At 62.2% G+C, this 16,475-nt stretch overlaps 3 protein-coding genes, 1 long non-coding RNA gene and 1 other non-coding gene across 5 annotated transcripts in view; 3 read left to right on the top strand and 2 right to left on the bottom strand.

Annotated features, from left to right (window-relative positions):
* Nucleotides 1-6,142, top strand: part of RAB40C (RAB40C, member RAS oncogene family) — a 32,304-nt gene extending 26,162 nt beyond the window's left edge. Inside the window, exons 4-6 of the mRNA XM_035339437.1 lie at nt 835-912; nt 1,402-1,624; nt 3,027-6,142. Coding sequence (XP_035195328.1) covers nt 835-912; nt 1,402-1,624; nt 3,027-3,307 — 582 coding nt within the window. The 3' untranslated portion in view covers nt 3,308-6,142. The remainder of the gene's footprint in view (nt 1-834; nt 913-1,401; nt 1,625-3,026) is intronic.
* Nucleotides 65-431, top strand: LOC118174235. Its single transcript, XR_004754593.1, has 2 exons — nt 65-144; nt 193-431. It is a non-coding gene; the product is annotated as an uncharacterized LOC118174235 (long non-coding RNA).
* A 3,497-nt stretch (nt 6,143-9,639) lies between the features above and the next one.
* WFIKKN1 (WAP, follistatin/kazal, immunoglobulin, kunitz and netrin domain containing 1) lies at nt 9,640-12,738 on the top strand. The gene is made up of 2 exons (XM_035339436.1): nt 9,640-10,342; nt 11,221-12,738. The coding sequence occupies exons 1-2, from the start codon at nt 10,106-10,108 to the stop codon at nt 12,709-12,711; spliced, it is 1,728 nt and encodes a 575-aa protein (XP_035195327.1). The 5' UTR covers nt 9,640-10,105; the 3' UTR covers nt 12,712-12,738.
* A 32-nt stretch (nt 12,739-12,770) lies between these two features.
* On the bottom strand, nt 12,771-16,126 carry METTL26 (methyltransferase like 26). Its single transcript, XM_035339438.1, has 6 exons — nt 15,888-16,126; nt 14,586-14,748; nt 14,365-14,424; nt 13,937-14,004; nt 13,590-13,668; nt 12,771-13,515 (listed from the first exon to the last, which is right to left on the bottom strand). The coding sequence occupies exons 1-6, from the start codon at nt 16,076-16,078 to the stop codon at nt 13,468-13,470; spliced, it is 609 nt and encodes a 202-aa protein (XP_035195329.1). The 5' UTR covers nt 16,079-16,126; the 3' UTR covers nt 12,771-13,467.
* Nucleotides 16,127-16,404: 278 nt separating this feature from the next.
* On the bottom strand, nt 16,405-16,475 carry TRNAG-CCC. Its single transcript has one exon. It is a non-coding gene; the product is annotated as a tRNA-Gly (tRNA).

Genomic DNA, 16,475 nt, shown 5'->3' with positions numbered 1-16,475 from the left:
GGCGCTGCCCTGACTGAGCCCCCCCCAGAGGTGCAGCTCCCCGTGCCCCCAGCTGCTCCTGGGCACACGCAGCTTACCCCTGCCTCCTCCCTCCGGCACCTCCTCGGCCCTTCTGGGTTTTGCAGCTCTCGCTGGGACTGTTGCGTCCTGCAGCAGGACCTCGGGGGCTTGCCAGCGTCGCTGGTCCGGGAGCTCTGTGAGCAGTGACGTTAGCAGCAGGGGCTGCCCTTGGTGGGTCCCGCGTGGGTGCCAGGCTGGAGGTCTCTGTCCCCCAGAGCTCGCGATTACTGCAGTCACTCCACTGCTTCCTTGTCAGCAACAGGAGGACTGAATGAGACGGGTTCTGGGTGGAAAAGGAAAAGGTTTTGAAGGTGGGTGAGCTGCTGGGAGCTGCTGCCGTTCAGTGCAGGTGTTCTGCATAAGGGTAAGAGAGAAAATCTGTTTCTGCCTCCGTGAGTGTGTGTCAGGTTTGTGGCAGGAGGAGGGTGTGCAAAGCACAGCCTTTCTCCTCTGGATACAAAGCCACGGGGGCAGTTCCTCCTCTGCAGAGCCTGCTACTTTGAAGTGGTTTGGGGTCTGTTCGGGCCAAAACAAACCTGAGTCTCTTCCAGAGTTGCTTTCTTGTTGGAAACAGGAGTAAAACCTTCCCTAGCAGATCTAAGTTAGTGCAGACCTGTTACGTGAATTTCAGGCTTGGTAAACACACAAATAACGTGGCTGGAGAAACGCTTGCTTAGCCTTTTGGGTTGTGCGTATAGCAGTGCCCTTCCAGGTGCGTCTCCCTTTTAGTTGGCCTACTAAGGAGCTTACTGATGGCGTGTTGTCTTCCCTCAGGGAATTCTCTTGGTGTACGACATCACAAACCGCTGGTCCTTCGATGGGATAGATCGATGGATAAAGGAAATAGATGAGGTAAGCCAAAGGGAAGAACCTGTGGAGCACACCAGCCTCCTACCGTGCCAGCTGTGTCCCAAAACACGTGTGGAACGGGGGGGAGGAGGAACATGGCGCACGGGGGCAGCAGTCTAACAAAACCCCAGGGAGGTGCCACCTCTGATCTGGGGACAAGCGTGGCTCTGCTGGGGAGAGCAGATGATGGCAGTCCGCTGTAAGCAGAGGAAGGGTTTCGTGTCTGTCCGTCAGTATCAGTTCAGTATAAATCTGGAGTAGCAGGAAAGGGCTTGGGAATGGCAAGAAAGACAGGCAAGTTCCCTCTAAAGTGGACTGTGGGAGGGATGAATAAGTTGTCTTCATCGTGTAGTTATGGTTGCTCAGCAGTCAGAGCAGCTTCTCTGCCCTTGCCTGTCACTGCTGTTGAAGCCAGGTAGAACGCTGGGTGTCAGCTGCCATGACTGAAAACAAGCCGTGACTTTCTTCACTTCTATTTTTTTCTTTTTTAAGCATGCCCCTGGTGTCCCCCGGATCCTGGTGGGGAACAGGCTTCACCTCGCCTTCAAGCGGCAGGTGCCCACAGAGCAGGCCCGGGCCTACGCGGAGAAGAACTGCATGACGTTTTTTGAGGTCAGCCCCCTGTGCAACTTCAACGTCATAGAGTCCTTCACGGAGCTCTCCCGTATCGTCCTCATGCGGCACGGCATGGAGAAGATCTGGAGACCCAACAGAGGTGAGGAGGGTGCTCTGCGTGGGCAGCTGGAGGGGCTCAAGTGGAGGGGTAGGACTGCCTGGGGTGGGAGGCTTGTGTGCTTGTTCTCGTGGGATCTGAAAGCACCTGACCTGGTGCAATGCTGAAGCTGAGCTCCAGCAAGCTGCCTGTGCTGGTGCCGGAGCCCTGCAGTGAGGGATGGGCAGCTCCAGAGGGCAGTTCAGCATGTCTGGGCTCTGAACTGCTCTGGGACATCCTGCACCTCTGTGTTTACTCTAGATGAGGCTGAGGGTGATTAAGCTCACAACTTGAAAGTACTGCAGTCAGATGGTTGTGTGGGATGAAGCCAAGTGTAAGCAACTCTGTCCTTACCCTTGTCTGAGCCTGTACCTCCTGTTTTGGCAAGATGTGGAGGCAGAGGGAGCCCAGGGCAGCACAAGGAGTTGAAAGGGGATAAACCATGTCCCTGCTGTAGGCGTGAAGCAGTGGGCTGGGATATTCTGTGCATCAAGGCGCGTGTGCTGCAGTGCGGAAGGCAGTGAGCAGAGCCCACCCGATGTCCCAGCCCACTGAATTTGAAGCAAAATGCCTTTAGGAGCCACGTTCCTGGCTGGAGGTAGCAGCATGTCCTGCTGGCAGGCTGAGCAGCAGGAGTTTAACGCCCCACGAGGGATGACCTGCCTTCGTCGGGGTCCTGCTGTCCTGCTCGCTAGGGAGGGACCGTCCCGCTTGCTGGCCCCACTCACCGAAGTGTCTGCCAGATTCTCCCGAGCCTCTCCCAGAGGGCAGCACCCGTAACTGCTGGCTGCCTGCTTGGGAGCAAAAGCCACTTCAGCAGCCAGCTGGAGGTGAACGTGTGCCCTCCTGTGGCCGGCTGCTGGGAAATCCCATCCAAGCTGACCTCCCAGGGCAGATTCACGTGGCTACGCTGAGCTACGAGGACACTGGGAAGCTTGTCCTGGCTGGATGGGGTCCTGCTGCTGCAGACACCCTGCAGAGAGGCAGCTCGTGGCTGCTGCTCACCAAATAGGTCCCAAGCGAGACTGTCCTACATTGGGGCTTGTCAACCCAGTGGCCTCCTGCCCCGGCCTCCCCTTCGGGCTGCCCAGGGAAAAACCAGGCGTCTGGCAGCAGCACGAGCCAGCCCAGCACGCTGTGCAGAGGAGGGGTAGCAGCACCTGAGCCCAGCGTTGGCACTAAAGCTGGCCTCCTGCAAGGTCTGGCCTCCAGAGGCAGAGCCTACCTGCGCCTTTATTCCCACGCCTACCCTGACTAATCTGCTGTCTGTCCAGGGCTCCCATGCGGTCACTATTAGCTCTTCTCCCCTTATAAGCAAAAACTGCACAGCATAAGGAATGGCTGCTGAAGAAGGCAGCCCTTGAGGTCTTTTGGACCTTGACTGTGCGGTCTTTTCTCCCACCAGTGTTCAGCCTACAGGACCTGTGCTGCCGAGCCATAGTTTCCTGCACCCCGGTGCACCTCATCGACAAGCTGCCGCTGCCCGTCACCATCAAGAGTCACCTGAAATCCTTCTCGATGGCCAACGGGATGAACGCGGTGATGATGCACGGCCGGTCGTACTCCTTGGCCAGCAGCGGCGGCGGGAGCAGCAGCAAAGGCAACAGCCTGAAGAGATCCAAGTCGATTCGGCCGCCCCAGAGCCCCCCACAGAACTGCTCGCGCAACAACTGCAAGATCTCTTAGCAGGATGGAGGCGCCGTGAGCTTCGAACGTGTCCGCACCCACCCACCGATGTACAGATGTTTGCACACTTCACCCTTTGCGACTGGATCCTTGCGGATGGGCCTCGGCTGCTTTTCTGACGGCGCATGCAAGCGTTGGGAATGTGCTCACGTTTGGCTTCGCATGTGAAGCGTGGTGCCGGCCGTGGGGGGGGGGGAGAGGACTCTGCCAAGTGACCCTCCAAGAATGCTTTGGGCTTTGCCTCTCGGCCTGGGGTGGAAAATTCAGCAGCTGCCGGGTTGGGGAGGGGGGAAGGGGAAAAAGCTCATCCAGTTTCGATGGAGAAATGGATTTAATGGCAGATTGAGAGGCTTAAGGGAGTGGGCAAGGAGAGTCTGTGCTGCAACTTTAACTCTTGGACTCCTGAACAGATTGCTGGTGCAATAGTGGTTGTTGGATGTAGTAAAGAAAATGGGGACAGGGGACTAGTGACCGTTTTCACCAGGATGTTAACCTGCTGTTGCCAAAAAGAAAAGAAAAAAGGCAAGAGTTGGCCAATTGGAAAGCTGAAGGAAGCAGTCTGCTTGCCTTCTTCGTTTATTTATGTAAATATTATACATATATATATATCACTTGTTTTTTAAGGTTTTTTTTAAGAAGCAGTCAGGGAAAATTTTATGCAGCCATGTAAATAAAAGCACGGGATTAACTCTACCAGTGTCAGCAAAAGGGGAAGAATGGAGGATTTGAAGATGGAAATACACAAATGCTTTAAGAGACTTTCAATCGCTGCCAGGATTTATGCTGGGTTTTTTAAATACTACACGTGCAGAAGGAGAGAACAATTGGTGTGTTACGTACCCCAAGCTGCTTAGCTCTGATCGTTCCCTAAAACTTGAGTGCTGGAGGCAGGGTGGGATTTAGAATCGATCTGGGGGCAGAGCAGAGGCCCGGGGCTGGATTTTGTTTTCAGCGAGCAGGACAAAGGCAGCTCTGAGGCTTGAACCCACCCAGGCGACCGACCGACGCCTCAATCAGGCGCACGTTAGAAGATGCGAAGAGACCAGGGGCTGAGGAGCGGAGGGGGGACGCACCGAGCCTAAAGCAGCGGGAAGGTGCCGACTTTGTCCTGTAATGGGAGCAATGCAGCAGAGTCCTGCCTCCGCGACGCAGTGCGCTGTGTGCACCCCCTTAATCCTCGCATTGCCGCCCCGTGGGACTGGCCCTGAATCCTGGCTTTCTTGCTTTGCTTTCCCAAAGACGTCCTGCCTGAGCTCGTGCTGCTGTGGCTCCTCCTGGATGAAAGCGGGAAGGGGCAGAAGCAGCTCTTCCCGCTGGAGCGTGAAGGAGCAGAAGTGGGGCTGTGGCTGGGTGTGGAAGCTGGACGCAGTTTGCGCAGCAGGCACCGGCCTCCACGTCCCGCCGTGGTGAGCGTGCTCGGCTCCTGGCTGCGGCAGGAGATGAGGAAAGCCAACTGCTTTGCCCTGTGGGACTGCTCCTGGGTTTTAGAGGACGTGCAGGCTCAGTGGCAAGAGCTTGAGATACGCGCGTGGTGCAGGAGAAGATCTGTCAAACAAAGGCATGTGCATCCCTGGCTTAGTCCCTTGGCAGTGTATAGGTTTGTGATGGAAATTCACCTGGAAACTTAAAAATCACGCCTAGACCTTTCTGCAGAAGACGAGCAGGGCCTGGCAGCGGTACTGAGCTGTGCTGGCAGATTCCTACAGCCAGCCAGGACGTGTGCATTGTGAGCACCGTGGCAGAGAGTGAACTGCTCTTCGTCTCTGCGGAGGAGAGCAGCGGTGCAGTGCTGCCATCTTCCTCCTGTTGTCAGCAACTCCTCGAGGCCTCGGCGTGCTCCTCTCCTCCCAAAGCTCCCTGTCGCCTTGCACGGGCAGGATGAAGCCGCGGCAGTTTCTGCAAGGCTGACGACCCCCTTGGTGCAAGCAGCAGGCGGGCGGGCAGCGCTTCTGCCCCGGGCGATGAAGGAGCCTTCCCCCTCCCCGCTCCGCGGAACAAAACCCCGCGCAGGGGTGGGTTTCTTGGCTTGTCCCTGGTGTGCTTTATTGCCCAGCTCAAATGAGCGGGGAGAGAATTAAACCCCAGGCAGAGGGGGGAGAAGAATCCTTTGTAGTGGTGATTTGGCTCAGGAGCAAAGCTGCAGCCGATTTCGGCACGGAGTCCAGGGGATTTCTGGAACCTGTCTGGGATGGCTGGCACCTGTTTCCCATCACTTAACACACAGCAGAAGACAATCGCTGGCTCAGCAGCCCGGCGGGCTGGGGATATACGGCCAACAGGTGATGCAACCCAGCGCTGCAGAAGGCAGCTTCTCCTGGAAAACATCTCCTGGGCAGTGCGGGGCCAGGCTGCAGGCGGCCTCTCGCCTCCGCAGCAGCCAGGCACCGGCACGTGAGGCGGAGAGGCACGAAGGTTTCCTTCACAAAGTCACAAAGCTGCTGCATGTGTAGAAAAACTGTACGTACCTCTGCTTGGTTTTGCTTTGATAACGTGTGGCACCTCCTGCGCCTTTTGCCCAGAGCTGATTTTTTTTTCATCCTGTAAAGTTCAAGAGATCCTGTCTGGAGGGAGAACAAAAGATTCACCCGGGACGTTTGCTCAGCAATTTATTTTATTTTTTTTTAATTTAAAAGGAAAAGAGATTCTTGCATCTGATGTCAACACTAGTCTTTAGCTGCTCTCCAACACTTGTACCATTCCTGAGGGTTGTGTTTTGTTTTTTTTCTTGGACTGTCCTTTTATTTTTTTATTCCTTTGTACAGTCAATGTTGTTCAACTGATTATACATGGTTTTGTTTTATATAAATTAAAGCCTTTTTTGTTTTGAACTGCCAACCAGGAGGTGGAGGAGTTCTATCGGGGTTCCTTTTTTTGGGGGGGTGGGGAGGGGGCTGGGCAGAGCTGTAAAGGAAAAAGTGGTGGTTTTGCCCAAAGCTGGGCAAAAGCAGGCGTGCAGCAGGCGTGCTCGTGATGCCCATGTGTATTGCCACTTCCACGTCCCCCAGCAACAGCAGCTGATATTAATCTCCGATTTCCTTTAGGGAGGTGGGGATCTTGCACCCACAATGCTGGTTCTGGTGTTTTGCCGTGTTCCGTACATGCAAAAGCTAAAATTGTTCTCCTCAAAAGCTCCATTGTCACACAATTGCTGAGTCTGGGTAGCTTTAAGAAAGCAGAGCCCACCCTGCCACGGGGCGAGTGGTGTAGGGGGCTGGAGGAAGGCCCCTTCCCCGTGGTGTGAGGGGGTTTGTGCAGTGATCCCATGGGCGTGGGAGCTGGGTGCTGGAGTCCACAGCCAGCAGCTTGCTCTGGGGCTGGAAGGAAACGTCTCACCCCATCCTCTCCTGCTCCCAGCCCACCTCCCCTTGACCTCCCTCTTCCCCTGCCTGCTCACTTCCCCAGGATCAGATTTTCCACTTCGTACCAGACTGGCCACGCTTGTTTTAACAGCTTAAGTCATTATTGCTGGGGACGGGAGGGAGTAAGGGGGGAAATCAGATAGCGTCTGCAGCCTGGAAAACCCTTAGCTAAGGTAAAAGCTTGGCCAGGGAAGAGTCACGGAGCCCTTTTTGTTCTCCGGGTGGCTTCTGGCAGCGACTGCTCCTCATCAGCACCGTCTGGCCGAGGGCTGTGGGTGGCTTCAGGTGGGGGAACCGACAGCAGGAGCCAGCCCTGCTGCAGCGGCCCCTCTGCGGGGGGAGCAGGGCCAGAAGCTGCCGTTCGCAGCCTAAACCTGGGGGACAGGGCTGCAGGGAGCTTAAATGGGTCCTGCTGGGTCCCGCTCCCTGGAGAAGGGGGGAGGGAGAAGGTTGCTCTGACGTGGTTCAGGTCTTCAGTAGCTGGCTGGGTTTCTCCAACCCCACCTCGCAGAACTGAGGGTGGCTCTGGTCGGTCCCGCTGTGCCCCTGGGGTTGTTCCATGGGGCTGTGGGGAGGAGGCAGTGCTTGCCTGCCTGCACCTGGGCTGCTCGGTGCAGGTCAGAAATGCCCTCCAGGATCACCCAGTCCAACAACCCCCTACCACCAATGTCACCCACTGAACCACGTCCCCAGGCACCACGTCCAACCTTCCTTGAACCCCCTCCCTGGGCAACCCGTCCCAAGGCCTGACCGCTCTTTCTGGGCAGAAATGTCTCCTCATTTCCAACCTGAACCTCCCCTGGCACAACTTGAGGCCATTCCCTCTAGTCCTGTCACTGGTTACCTGTGAGAAGAGGCCAACCCCAGCTCCCCACAGCTTCCTTTCAGGCAGTTGTAGAGCAATGAGGTCTGCCCTGAGCCTCCCCCAGACCAAACACCCCGGTGCCCTCAGCCACTGCTCACAGGAGTTGTGCTCAGGGCCTTGTGTTGGGACACCTTGGCGTGCAGAGTTTGGAAGATGAAGCTACAATTGCAGCAAGCCTTTAGATGATGAACGTTTATCGCGTGCTTGTTCCAGGGGGCAGGAGGATCGCTTGGCCAACCCTGTCCTGAAGCACCAGCAGCAGCACCGCCGCCGGGGGAGGCGAGGGCTGGAGGTGCCCGTCCCGGAGGAGCACGGGGCTGGAGGGGAGCTGGCTGGTGCCGAGGCTGCGTGGCAGGGAGCTCATCTTCCCACCTTGTGCTTCAGGGCCTTGTGTTAAACACCCTTGGGGACAGGTCCACACGGGTATCTGGGACATGAGGGGAGCCCAGCACGGAGAGCAGACCCCCCTGCCCCCCCCAGGCCTTTGTCCTGGCCTCGCTGCTTTGATCTCGGTGACGGGACGAGGCACCTCGGGCTGCCAGGTGCCTCAGTGGGACCCACGGCTGCTCCCCCTGCTCCCGAGCTGGGAACGGTGCAGGAGCTGACCCAAACCTCAGCACCGGGATCTTCTCAGTGCCATAACCACACAGGGACACAAGCTGGGGCCTGGATTTCCTCGTTCTGCCCCGCAGCAGCACCCTCCGAAGGACCTGGGGCACCCCCAGCAAGGCCCAAAGCAGCCGAGAGCCCCCGGGGCTGCTCTCGAGCCCCGTCCCCAGGTAGCGATGCCCACGTGGCTGCATCTTGGCTGGAGTGAGGGGATTTGGGGATGGGGGGGTTGGGGGGGTCTCCACACAGAGCCCCGTGGCTGTGTACGAGGAGGTGCAGGGGGCTCCATGCTGCTGGGCTGCCTCTCGGGCTGCTCTGATGCAATTCTCTGTTTGCAAAATCTCTCGCCAGCCTCCCCACTGGTGTCCCGGGGCAGCACAACCTCCCCTGCACGCCCCAGGCCAGCTCAGCCGTGGGGTTATCTGCCCCCGGCCAGATCCTGACCCCTCCGCACCACCAAGCAGGGGCTGCAGGGAGGGAGCTGCTGCAGTGGGGCCGTGCAGGGCGAGCCCGGCCTGGGGCAGGAGGCGATGGCTCCTCCTTGGGCGTCTGCAGCTGGGACGTGTGGGGCTGACAGCGGCCGTGCCAGCTCCCCCTGCGCCTGGGGGACAGGGTGATGCCCAGGGGACAGCTTGGACCAGGCGCTGACTTGCACGTTTTGTCACCCCTCAGCACTACGACGGGCCGGGGGTAAAAAACAGAAAAGCTAAGAAGGGAGCGCACCCGGCTCTGCCTGCGCCAGGCGAGGCCGCCTTGCAGGGGTTCGGTGCTCATCCAGCTCCCAGGTCAAAGGCGCCATGGCTCGGGTTGTGGCTTCTGCCAGTGCTGCAGGAGTTAATGCTCCCCGGGCCGCTCCGAGACCCTTCCCGCTGCAGGTCAGTCTCCAGCGGGGATTAAGGGAATCTGGCTGGGAGCAAGGGCCGGCTCCTGCCAGCTTAGGGCCGGCTCCGGGAGGTGCTGTGCAAGGCTGAGGTGGGATTGCAGCCCAGGCTGGGGTCTGGCACAGCCAGGCGCTGCCTCCCAGGCACTCCCCAGATCAGAAAAATACAGAGCATGAAAACCCAGCTGCAAATCGTCATCGGGTGTTGCTGGAGCGGGGAGGGAGGGCCGGCTACAAACCTGTGGGTTTATGGGGGGCTCGGGGAGCCCGCAGGTGCCGAGAGAAGGCAGACGTGGGGTGGGGGTCCCAGAGCAGCCCCCAGCCGGGCCTGCAGCCCCCCAGCCCCACAGCACAGTCGCTGCAGCCCGGCTCTCCGGCCGGCGGTGCCGTGGGGCTGGGGGCTGCGGCTGCTTCCCCGCCAGCAGACCCGGGGTGGCCGAGCCGCGGCGGGCAGACAACAGGCTCTGGCTGTTTTCTCATCCTGCAGGAATTCGGCTCCATGGGCCGGGCATTTTTTTCCCCTCCTTTCACTCTCTCTCTTTGGAGACTTTCCGCATTCTGCCTTTGATCTCCCCCCTGTGTTTGCCCAGTCGATCGGCTCAGACGGGGTTAGAGGCTGAGGTCAGCGCCTTTTCCATTCCAAACACCCAGAAACATCAGTGAGAAGGGAGGGGATTCAGATTACAACCTTCCCGTCCTCCCCTTCCACCCCTGCCCCACACGCAGGCTGCACCCCAGCCCCACTGCCCGCTCCCGCCGTGCCGGGAGCCTGGCCCTGCCGCCGCTGCCACGGCTTTGGGGTGCCAGGCATGGAGTGAGCCCCCCGCCAGCACGGGGACACCGGTGAGGCAGAGCCACCCCTGCGCGATGCTGTCCCCATCACCCTGAGCGCTCAGCCATGGACGGAGGTGCCGGGCAGCATCTCCGGAGAGACAGCATGCTCCAGGCGTGCTAAACCGCAGCGGTTCGGACCTCATCTCCTCCTCCTCTTTGTCCTCCCTGCCTTCCTTCTGATTTTTTATTATTTTTCCCTTCCATCCAATGTGATTTGTCCCAAGCCTCGCGGCAGGGCACAGGGCAGCCAGATGCCTCGCCGGAGTTTCGGCCGCCCGGGACCCCGGTCGCGCGCAGGCGGGCGGCAGCTGGGCAGGGCTGAGCCGATGCGTGCGGCGCTGCTCCTGCCCTTGCTGGCCGCCGCCGCCGCAGGGCTGAGCCTGCAGCCGGCCAGGATGCGGCACCTGGGGGTCTGCCCCAACCAGCTGAACCCCAACCTGTGGGTGGACGCGCAGAGCACCTGCGAGCGGGAGTGCCAGGCCGACCAGGTGAGTGGGGGCTGCGTGGGGGCTGCGGGCACGGACGGGACGGGTTTGGGTGCTGCTGGGGCTTGGGGCTGGTGCTGCACCCGGCTGCTCGGAAGCACCCGTGGGGCCGGGCTGTGCCCAGGGGGTGCTGGTTCCCAGTGCGTCGGGATGGCCGGTTCCAGCGCCAGAGGCTGCAGCCGATGGACGCGGTGCCCTGCGTGCTCAGCCCCTCTGCGACTTCACCCTGCCGTGCACGAGCGGTGCCCTGGGGCTGTTCCCAAGCCATGCAGCAGGCAAAGCCACGGCTTATTGCCCCATCATGTCCCGCTCCCAGCCACTCGCCATGTCCACGACCTCCCCCTGGCCTCATACACCTCCAGGATGCTCCCGCCTGGTTGTGGGGCCGTTGCTGAGCCAAGGGGTGTGGGTGCGTTGGGACTGCTCCCCCCACCAAGCCCCTCCGTTTTCCCAGTAGCCCAGTGCTGCCCGTCCAGGGAAGCGACCACGCTGCAGTCCATCACTGCAATGAGTTCTGCCTCCCCTCGGCCACCCAAACCTCACAGGCTCCCCGAGCCGCAGAGCAGCGTGGTGGGGACAGTGCCGCGTCCCCTCTCCGTGCAGCCGCAGTGGCAGGTCCTCACGGGGTGACCGCGCTGCCCCACGGCCTGGCACCGCTGTGCAGTGGGGGCTGTCTTTGCCTCACCCCCACCACCCCAAGGGGGGCTGAAGTCAACCTGGGTCTGGGGACACACAGCTGTGCAGGGAAGGTCCGGCTCAGACCCAACACCCAGAGGAGCCCAGCAATGATGGAGGCTCTCTGGTGGTGGAGCATCCCCGCAGCTGTGGCACGGCGCTGACCCCCTCTCCCCTCCCTTCTCTTCCCCTCCCTTCCCGGCCAGGACTGCGAGGGCTTCGAGAAGTGCTGCACCAACGTCTGCGGGCTGCGCAGCTGCGTGGCCGCCCGCTTTGCCGACGGCAGCCTGCCGGCACTGGAGCTGGGGCGCGGGCCCTCGTGCGAGAGCTTCGTCTGCGCGCAGCAGGGCTCCGACTGCGACATCTGGGACGGGCAGCCCGTCTGCAAGTGCAAGGACCGCTGCGAGAAGGAGCCCAACTTCACCTGCGCCTCCGACGGCCTCACCTACTACAACAAGTGCTACATGGACGCCGAGGCGTGCCTCCGTGGCACGCGCCTCACCACCGTGCCCTGCAAGTACATCTTCACCTGGCCCGACACCAGCCCCGTGCCGCGGGAGACGACGGCGCGGCCCACGCCGGGTGTCGGCCCCGAGGTGCCGGTGCCCCCCGCCCTCTACAGCAACCCCTTCCACCAGTCGGTGCGCGCCGGCGGCACCGTCAGCTTCCGCTGCGACGTCAGCGGCCGCCCGCGGCCCGACATCACCTGGGAGAAGCAGAGCGACCGGGCCGAGAACTTCATCATGCGGCCGGACCAGATGTACGGCAACGTGGTGGTCACCAACATCGGGCAGCTGGTCATCTACAACGCCCGCCAAGAGGACGCCGGCATCTACACCTGCACGGCCAGGAACGCCGCCGGGCTGCTGCGCGCCGACTTCCCGCTCTCGGTGCTCAAGCGGGAGCCCGGGGGGGCCCCGCGGGCCAGCAGCCCCCAGCCCTTCCCCAGCGCCGAGTGCCTGAAGGAGCCCGACCGGCGCCGCTGCGAGGCCCTGGAGGTGCGCTGGCACTTCGACGCCAAGCAGGGCTCCTGCCTCACCTTCCGCTACGGCGGCTGCGGTGCCAACAGGAACCACTTTGAGACGTACGAGGAATGCCGTGCCGCCTGCCTGGGCAGCGCCCGGCCCACCTGCCTGCTGCCCATGGTGCAGGGCCCCTGCCAGAACTGGGAGCCCCGCTGGGCCTACAACCACCTGCTGAAGCAGTGCCACTCCTTCGTCTACGGCGGCTGCGAGGGCAACAACAACAACTTCGACAGCAAGGAGACCTGCGAGGACGTATGCCCCTTCCCCAAGAGCCTGCAGTGCAAGGCCTGCCGCCTCAAGAGCAAGATGGTGCTGAGCCTCTGCCGCAGCGACTTCGCCATCGTGGGGCGGCTGATGGAGATCGTCGAGGACCAGGACTCTGGCATCGCCCGCTTCGCCCTCGAGGACGTCCTCAAGGATGAGAAGATGGGCCTCAAGTTCTTCAACATCAAGTACCTGGAGGTGACCCTGACCGACATGGACTGGAGCTGCCCCTGCCCCAACATGACGGCCGAGGACGGGCCGCTCATCATCATGGGCGAGGTGCATGACGGCATGGCCACGCTGGACCCCAGCAGCTACGTCCGGGCAGCCAACGACAAGCGGGTGAAGAAGATCTACGAGCTGATGGAGAAGAAAACCTGCGACCTCCTCAACCGCTTCCAGGACTAGGGGCGAGCCGGGATGTGCAGACGCAGGGGCTGCAGACCCCTGGGGCGGGACAGCACAGCCAAGCCCGCAGCTTTTATTTAGCAGTTATCACCATTTTGTAGCTCCCTCCCCTGTAATTTATCTGTCCGCATGCCCTCCCCATGTACCCCCAGCCTGGGCAGCAGCAATAAAAGACTGGGCTGGGTTGCAGAGGGGTCTGCCCAGACCCCCACCCACGACAACCTTCCCGCAGCACCGAAGCCTCGGGTGCAGCGTGATGCCCTCGAGCTCTGCACTGCTCCGCGGCTGCGTGCTGGCTCTGGGCAGGGGCTGGTGCCCCGCATCCTCGGTGCTGGGGGGTGGTGATGGAGGGAGAGCCCCCACCCCAAATGTGTCTCTGGCAGAGGGACAGCGCGCGGCGGCCGGGCTGGAGCTCTTGGGAAGCTGCTGGTGGGGCACGGCCCCCAGACTTTATTGGGGGCAGCAGCGTGGTCCCACGTGGGGAACGGGGTCCCACACCTCGGCACGGCGCCTGCCCAGAGACACGGAAACCGGCACTGGGAGAGAGCTGCCCCCTGTGCCCGGCCGTGCTGCGCCCCCTCCCAGGCTGTGCCCGCTGCGCCACCCAGGGAGTCCCAGGGATGGAGCCAGAGGAGGTGGACCCGAGACCTCCGGCCAAGCCCAGGCGGCGCAGGGCAACCCATGGCGCTGCGCCCTCGCTGCCGTGCCCGGCCCCTTGCAAAGCGGTGCTGGGAGGTGCCCGCAGGGTGCGGCGGGTTACTGCTTGCGGAAGATGAGGCTCTTGTTGTTGGCCGGCATGTCCACCTGCAAGCACAGAGCTGGGGTCGGGGGGGGGGCACCGGCACGGGGACCGTCCCCCCCAGGGACTCAGCACCTACCATCCTCTCCAGGCGCATCCCGTTGGCCTCAGCCAGCTGCCGCAGCAGCGCCGTGTCCCGAAGGCCCCAGGCGGGGTTGCTGCCGGGAAGGGAGGCACCGGTGAGGCAGACGGATGGGCAGGCAGACACCTCACCCCCAGAAGGACCCCATCTCCCAGGGGTGCCCCGCAGTGTGGGGGCTCCCCCGAGCCCCTGCTTTAGGTCTTTTCCCGAGGGATCACACTCGGAGGGAGCTCCCTCCTCCAGCACGTGGTGGGCAGTGCCAGCAGGGCGGGCAGCACGGGCAGGGCCACCGGCAGCCCCAGGCAGGCTGCTTGGACCCCGAGCCCCTGGCTTCCCCCTCCTACCTCTGCCTCAGGCTGCGGTCAAAGTCCACGTTGCTCTGGGGACTGATCTGGCCATCCACAGCGTACGGCTGCCGGGACACAAAGCCGGAGCTGTGGGCTCGAGCCGTGGCTCCCTGCTGGAATCCCCAGTCCCTGTCCCTGTCCCTGGCACGCAGAGGCCAAGCAAGAAGGGACACGGCCCTGGAAGGAGCCACACAGATGCTGCCACCCACTGCAGGGCTCCCAGCCTCTGCCCTGCTCCTCTGCAGAGCCCCATCCAGGGCTCACAGCATTCCCCAGAAGATTGATCCGCCCCCCCTTAACTTGAGCCCCCCTTTTCCCAGCCCAGGGAATCCTCGCCTCTGCCCCCCAGCAGGAGCTCCAGCATCCCCAGGGCCTCCCCTCATCCCACCGCCATGCTCCCACCCGACACTTGGAGCAGCACGCACCCCGTAGGTGAAGAGCACGCCTCCAGGCTTCAGCAGCACCCCGGCACCCTTGAACAGCCCCTGGGGAAAGAAAGAGGCAGGGGCCAGCTCAGAACACCAGGGACACCCCACAGCTGATTTCCCAACCCTGGGCACCGCAGCCGTCGCCCCAAGCCCCCCAGGAAATACAAGGAGCTGCACCCGAGCCCCCCACGCCCCCAGGGGTGCCGGGCGCCGCTCACCTCCGTGCACCGCAGCTCCGAGATGTGCATCATGTTGATGCTGACGATGAGGTCCAGGGTGGCGGGCTGGGTGCCCCCCCAGGTCTCCCAGCCCTGCGAGACGTCCAGGTAGATGGGCGGCAGCATGTTGGGCACCTGCATGGCCTCTGCGTAGGCAGCGATGCTGCGGGCACAACCCCCCCTGTCAGCCCCAGCGCCTCCCCGCACCAGCACCTGAAGCCCACCCGCCCGGGCTGCTGGCAGCATCTCCCAGGTGGAGTCTCTGATGTCTAGTAATAAGGCTGTGCTCACAACCCAGAAGGAAGGGGGGCACTAGCTTTGCTCTCTGTACAAGGCAAGGAGCCTGGTGCTTCGGGGGCTGCGGGGTGACGGGGCACCGCATGAGCCTTGCCTCTGCTCACATCCAGAGATGCTCACATCCAGAGATCCTCCATCACATTCCTGCTTTGGAGAGCAGGAGTTTCCCAGCCCGTGCAGCACCACAAGCGCAACGGCTCCCAGCCTCCTGCAAACTTGACTTTAAGCAACACACTAAAAAAATCCCAAAGAAACCGTCTAGAACCTGCTCCCAGGTCCCAGCACTGCCCCCTCCTGCCCCGAACCCAGAGGGCTCAGGGCAAGCAGCACAACCCCTCAAACCCCTCCGTCCTGGCTCTGAAAATCGGTCTGGACGCGGAGATGCGACCAGAGCAGGGCTGTGAGTGCCGCACGGCGGTGAGGCCCCGCGCTGAACCTCTGCCCCAGCCCGGGGAGTGTTTTTAACCAGGGCGGTGGGTGCTCGGGGCCGCTCCCGGCGGGGGGGGGGGGACGGGTGGCAAGGACGCGGGCTGCGCCCCCCTGCCCCGGCGGCTATTTCTGCCCCTCTGCACCAGGCTGCTGGAAGGGAGTTATTTGCTGTTGGGGAATTCCTCCCCGCTTAAGAGCCCGCATTTATTTTGGTTTCGCCAATGGAAAACCGAGCCCGTCCTGCGCTGCAATGCCTGGAACGGGCATTTGGTCGCGGCGGGGTCCCGCACGCAGCCCCGAAGCGCGAACAACCGGGGGCTGGCGGCTCCTGGGGGGCTTAAGGTTCGTCGAGGGGGCTGGCGGCACCGTCGGGGTTCCCGGCGGTGCCGCTGGGCAGCGGGACGCGATGCCCCCCGCATCCCCCCGCCGTCGCACGGGCCTCTCCGGGAGCCGCCCAGAAACAAACGCTCCCGGCTGGAGACCCCGGCGGGGGGGGGACGGGTTCGGCCCCGGCTCGGTTCCCGCTGCGCCCCCCCCCCCGCACCCGGGCAGCCCGGAGCCGCCGGCCCCGCTCACCTGCGCAGCGCCCGCGGCTCCACGTCGGAGGGCAGCCAGCGGGCGTGCGGCAGCGCCCGGGCGCAGTGCGCGGCGTGCAGCCCCGCGCCCGCCCCCACCTCCAGCACCCGCACGGCGCCGGGCCCCGCGTACTCCCGCAGCACCGCCAGGATCGGGCCCTTGTTCCGCTCCGCCGCCGCCGGCGCCAGCATGGTTGGACGGGGGGGGCGCGGCACGGGGCGGCTCGGGGCGGCACGGGGCGGCACGGCACGCTGGGGAGTGTAGTCGCAGGGCACAGGACTACAGCTCCCAGCCCGCCCCGCACGGCAGCTGCCTCCCTCCTTCTTCCTCTCACACCCCCAGAAATAAAAAAATAAAAAAATAAATAATAATAATAATAATAATGATAAAAAACACACCGACAGCCGCCCCGCCGCTGTCCCGGCCCCGGAACGTGGCAAAAAGCCGCGGTTTTACGTTAAAAGGTGAAAAGCGAATTCCGTCGAGATTTATAAAGAAAGCCAGTAGAAAAGTTTCCTGCGCCGCCCGGGAATCGAACCCGGGTCGCAAGAATGGGAATCTTGCATGATACCACTACACCAGCGGCGC

The sequence above is a fragment of the Oxyura jamaicensis genome, chromosome 14, assembly GCF_011077185.1.
Source record: "Oxyura jamaicensis isolate SHBP4307 breed ruddy duck chromosome 14, BPBGC_Ojam_1.0, whole genome shotgun sequence".
Taxonomy (NCBI): domain Eukaryota; kingdom Metazoa; phylum Chordata; class Aves; order Anseriformes; family Anatidae; genus Oxyura; species Oxyura jamaicensis.
Note: the sequence above shows the minus strand (reverse complement) of the source record. Positions and strands in the feature narration are given on the sequence as shown.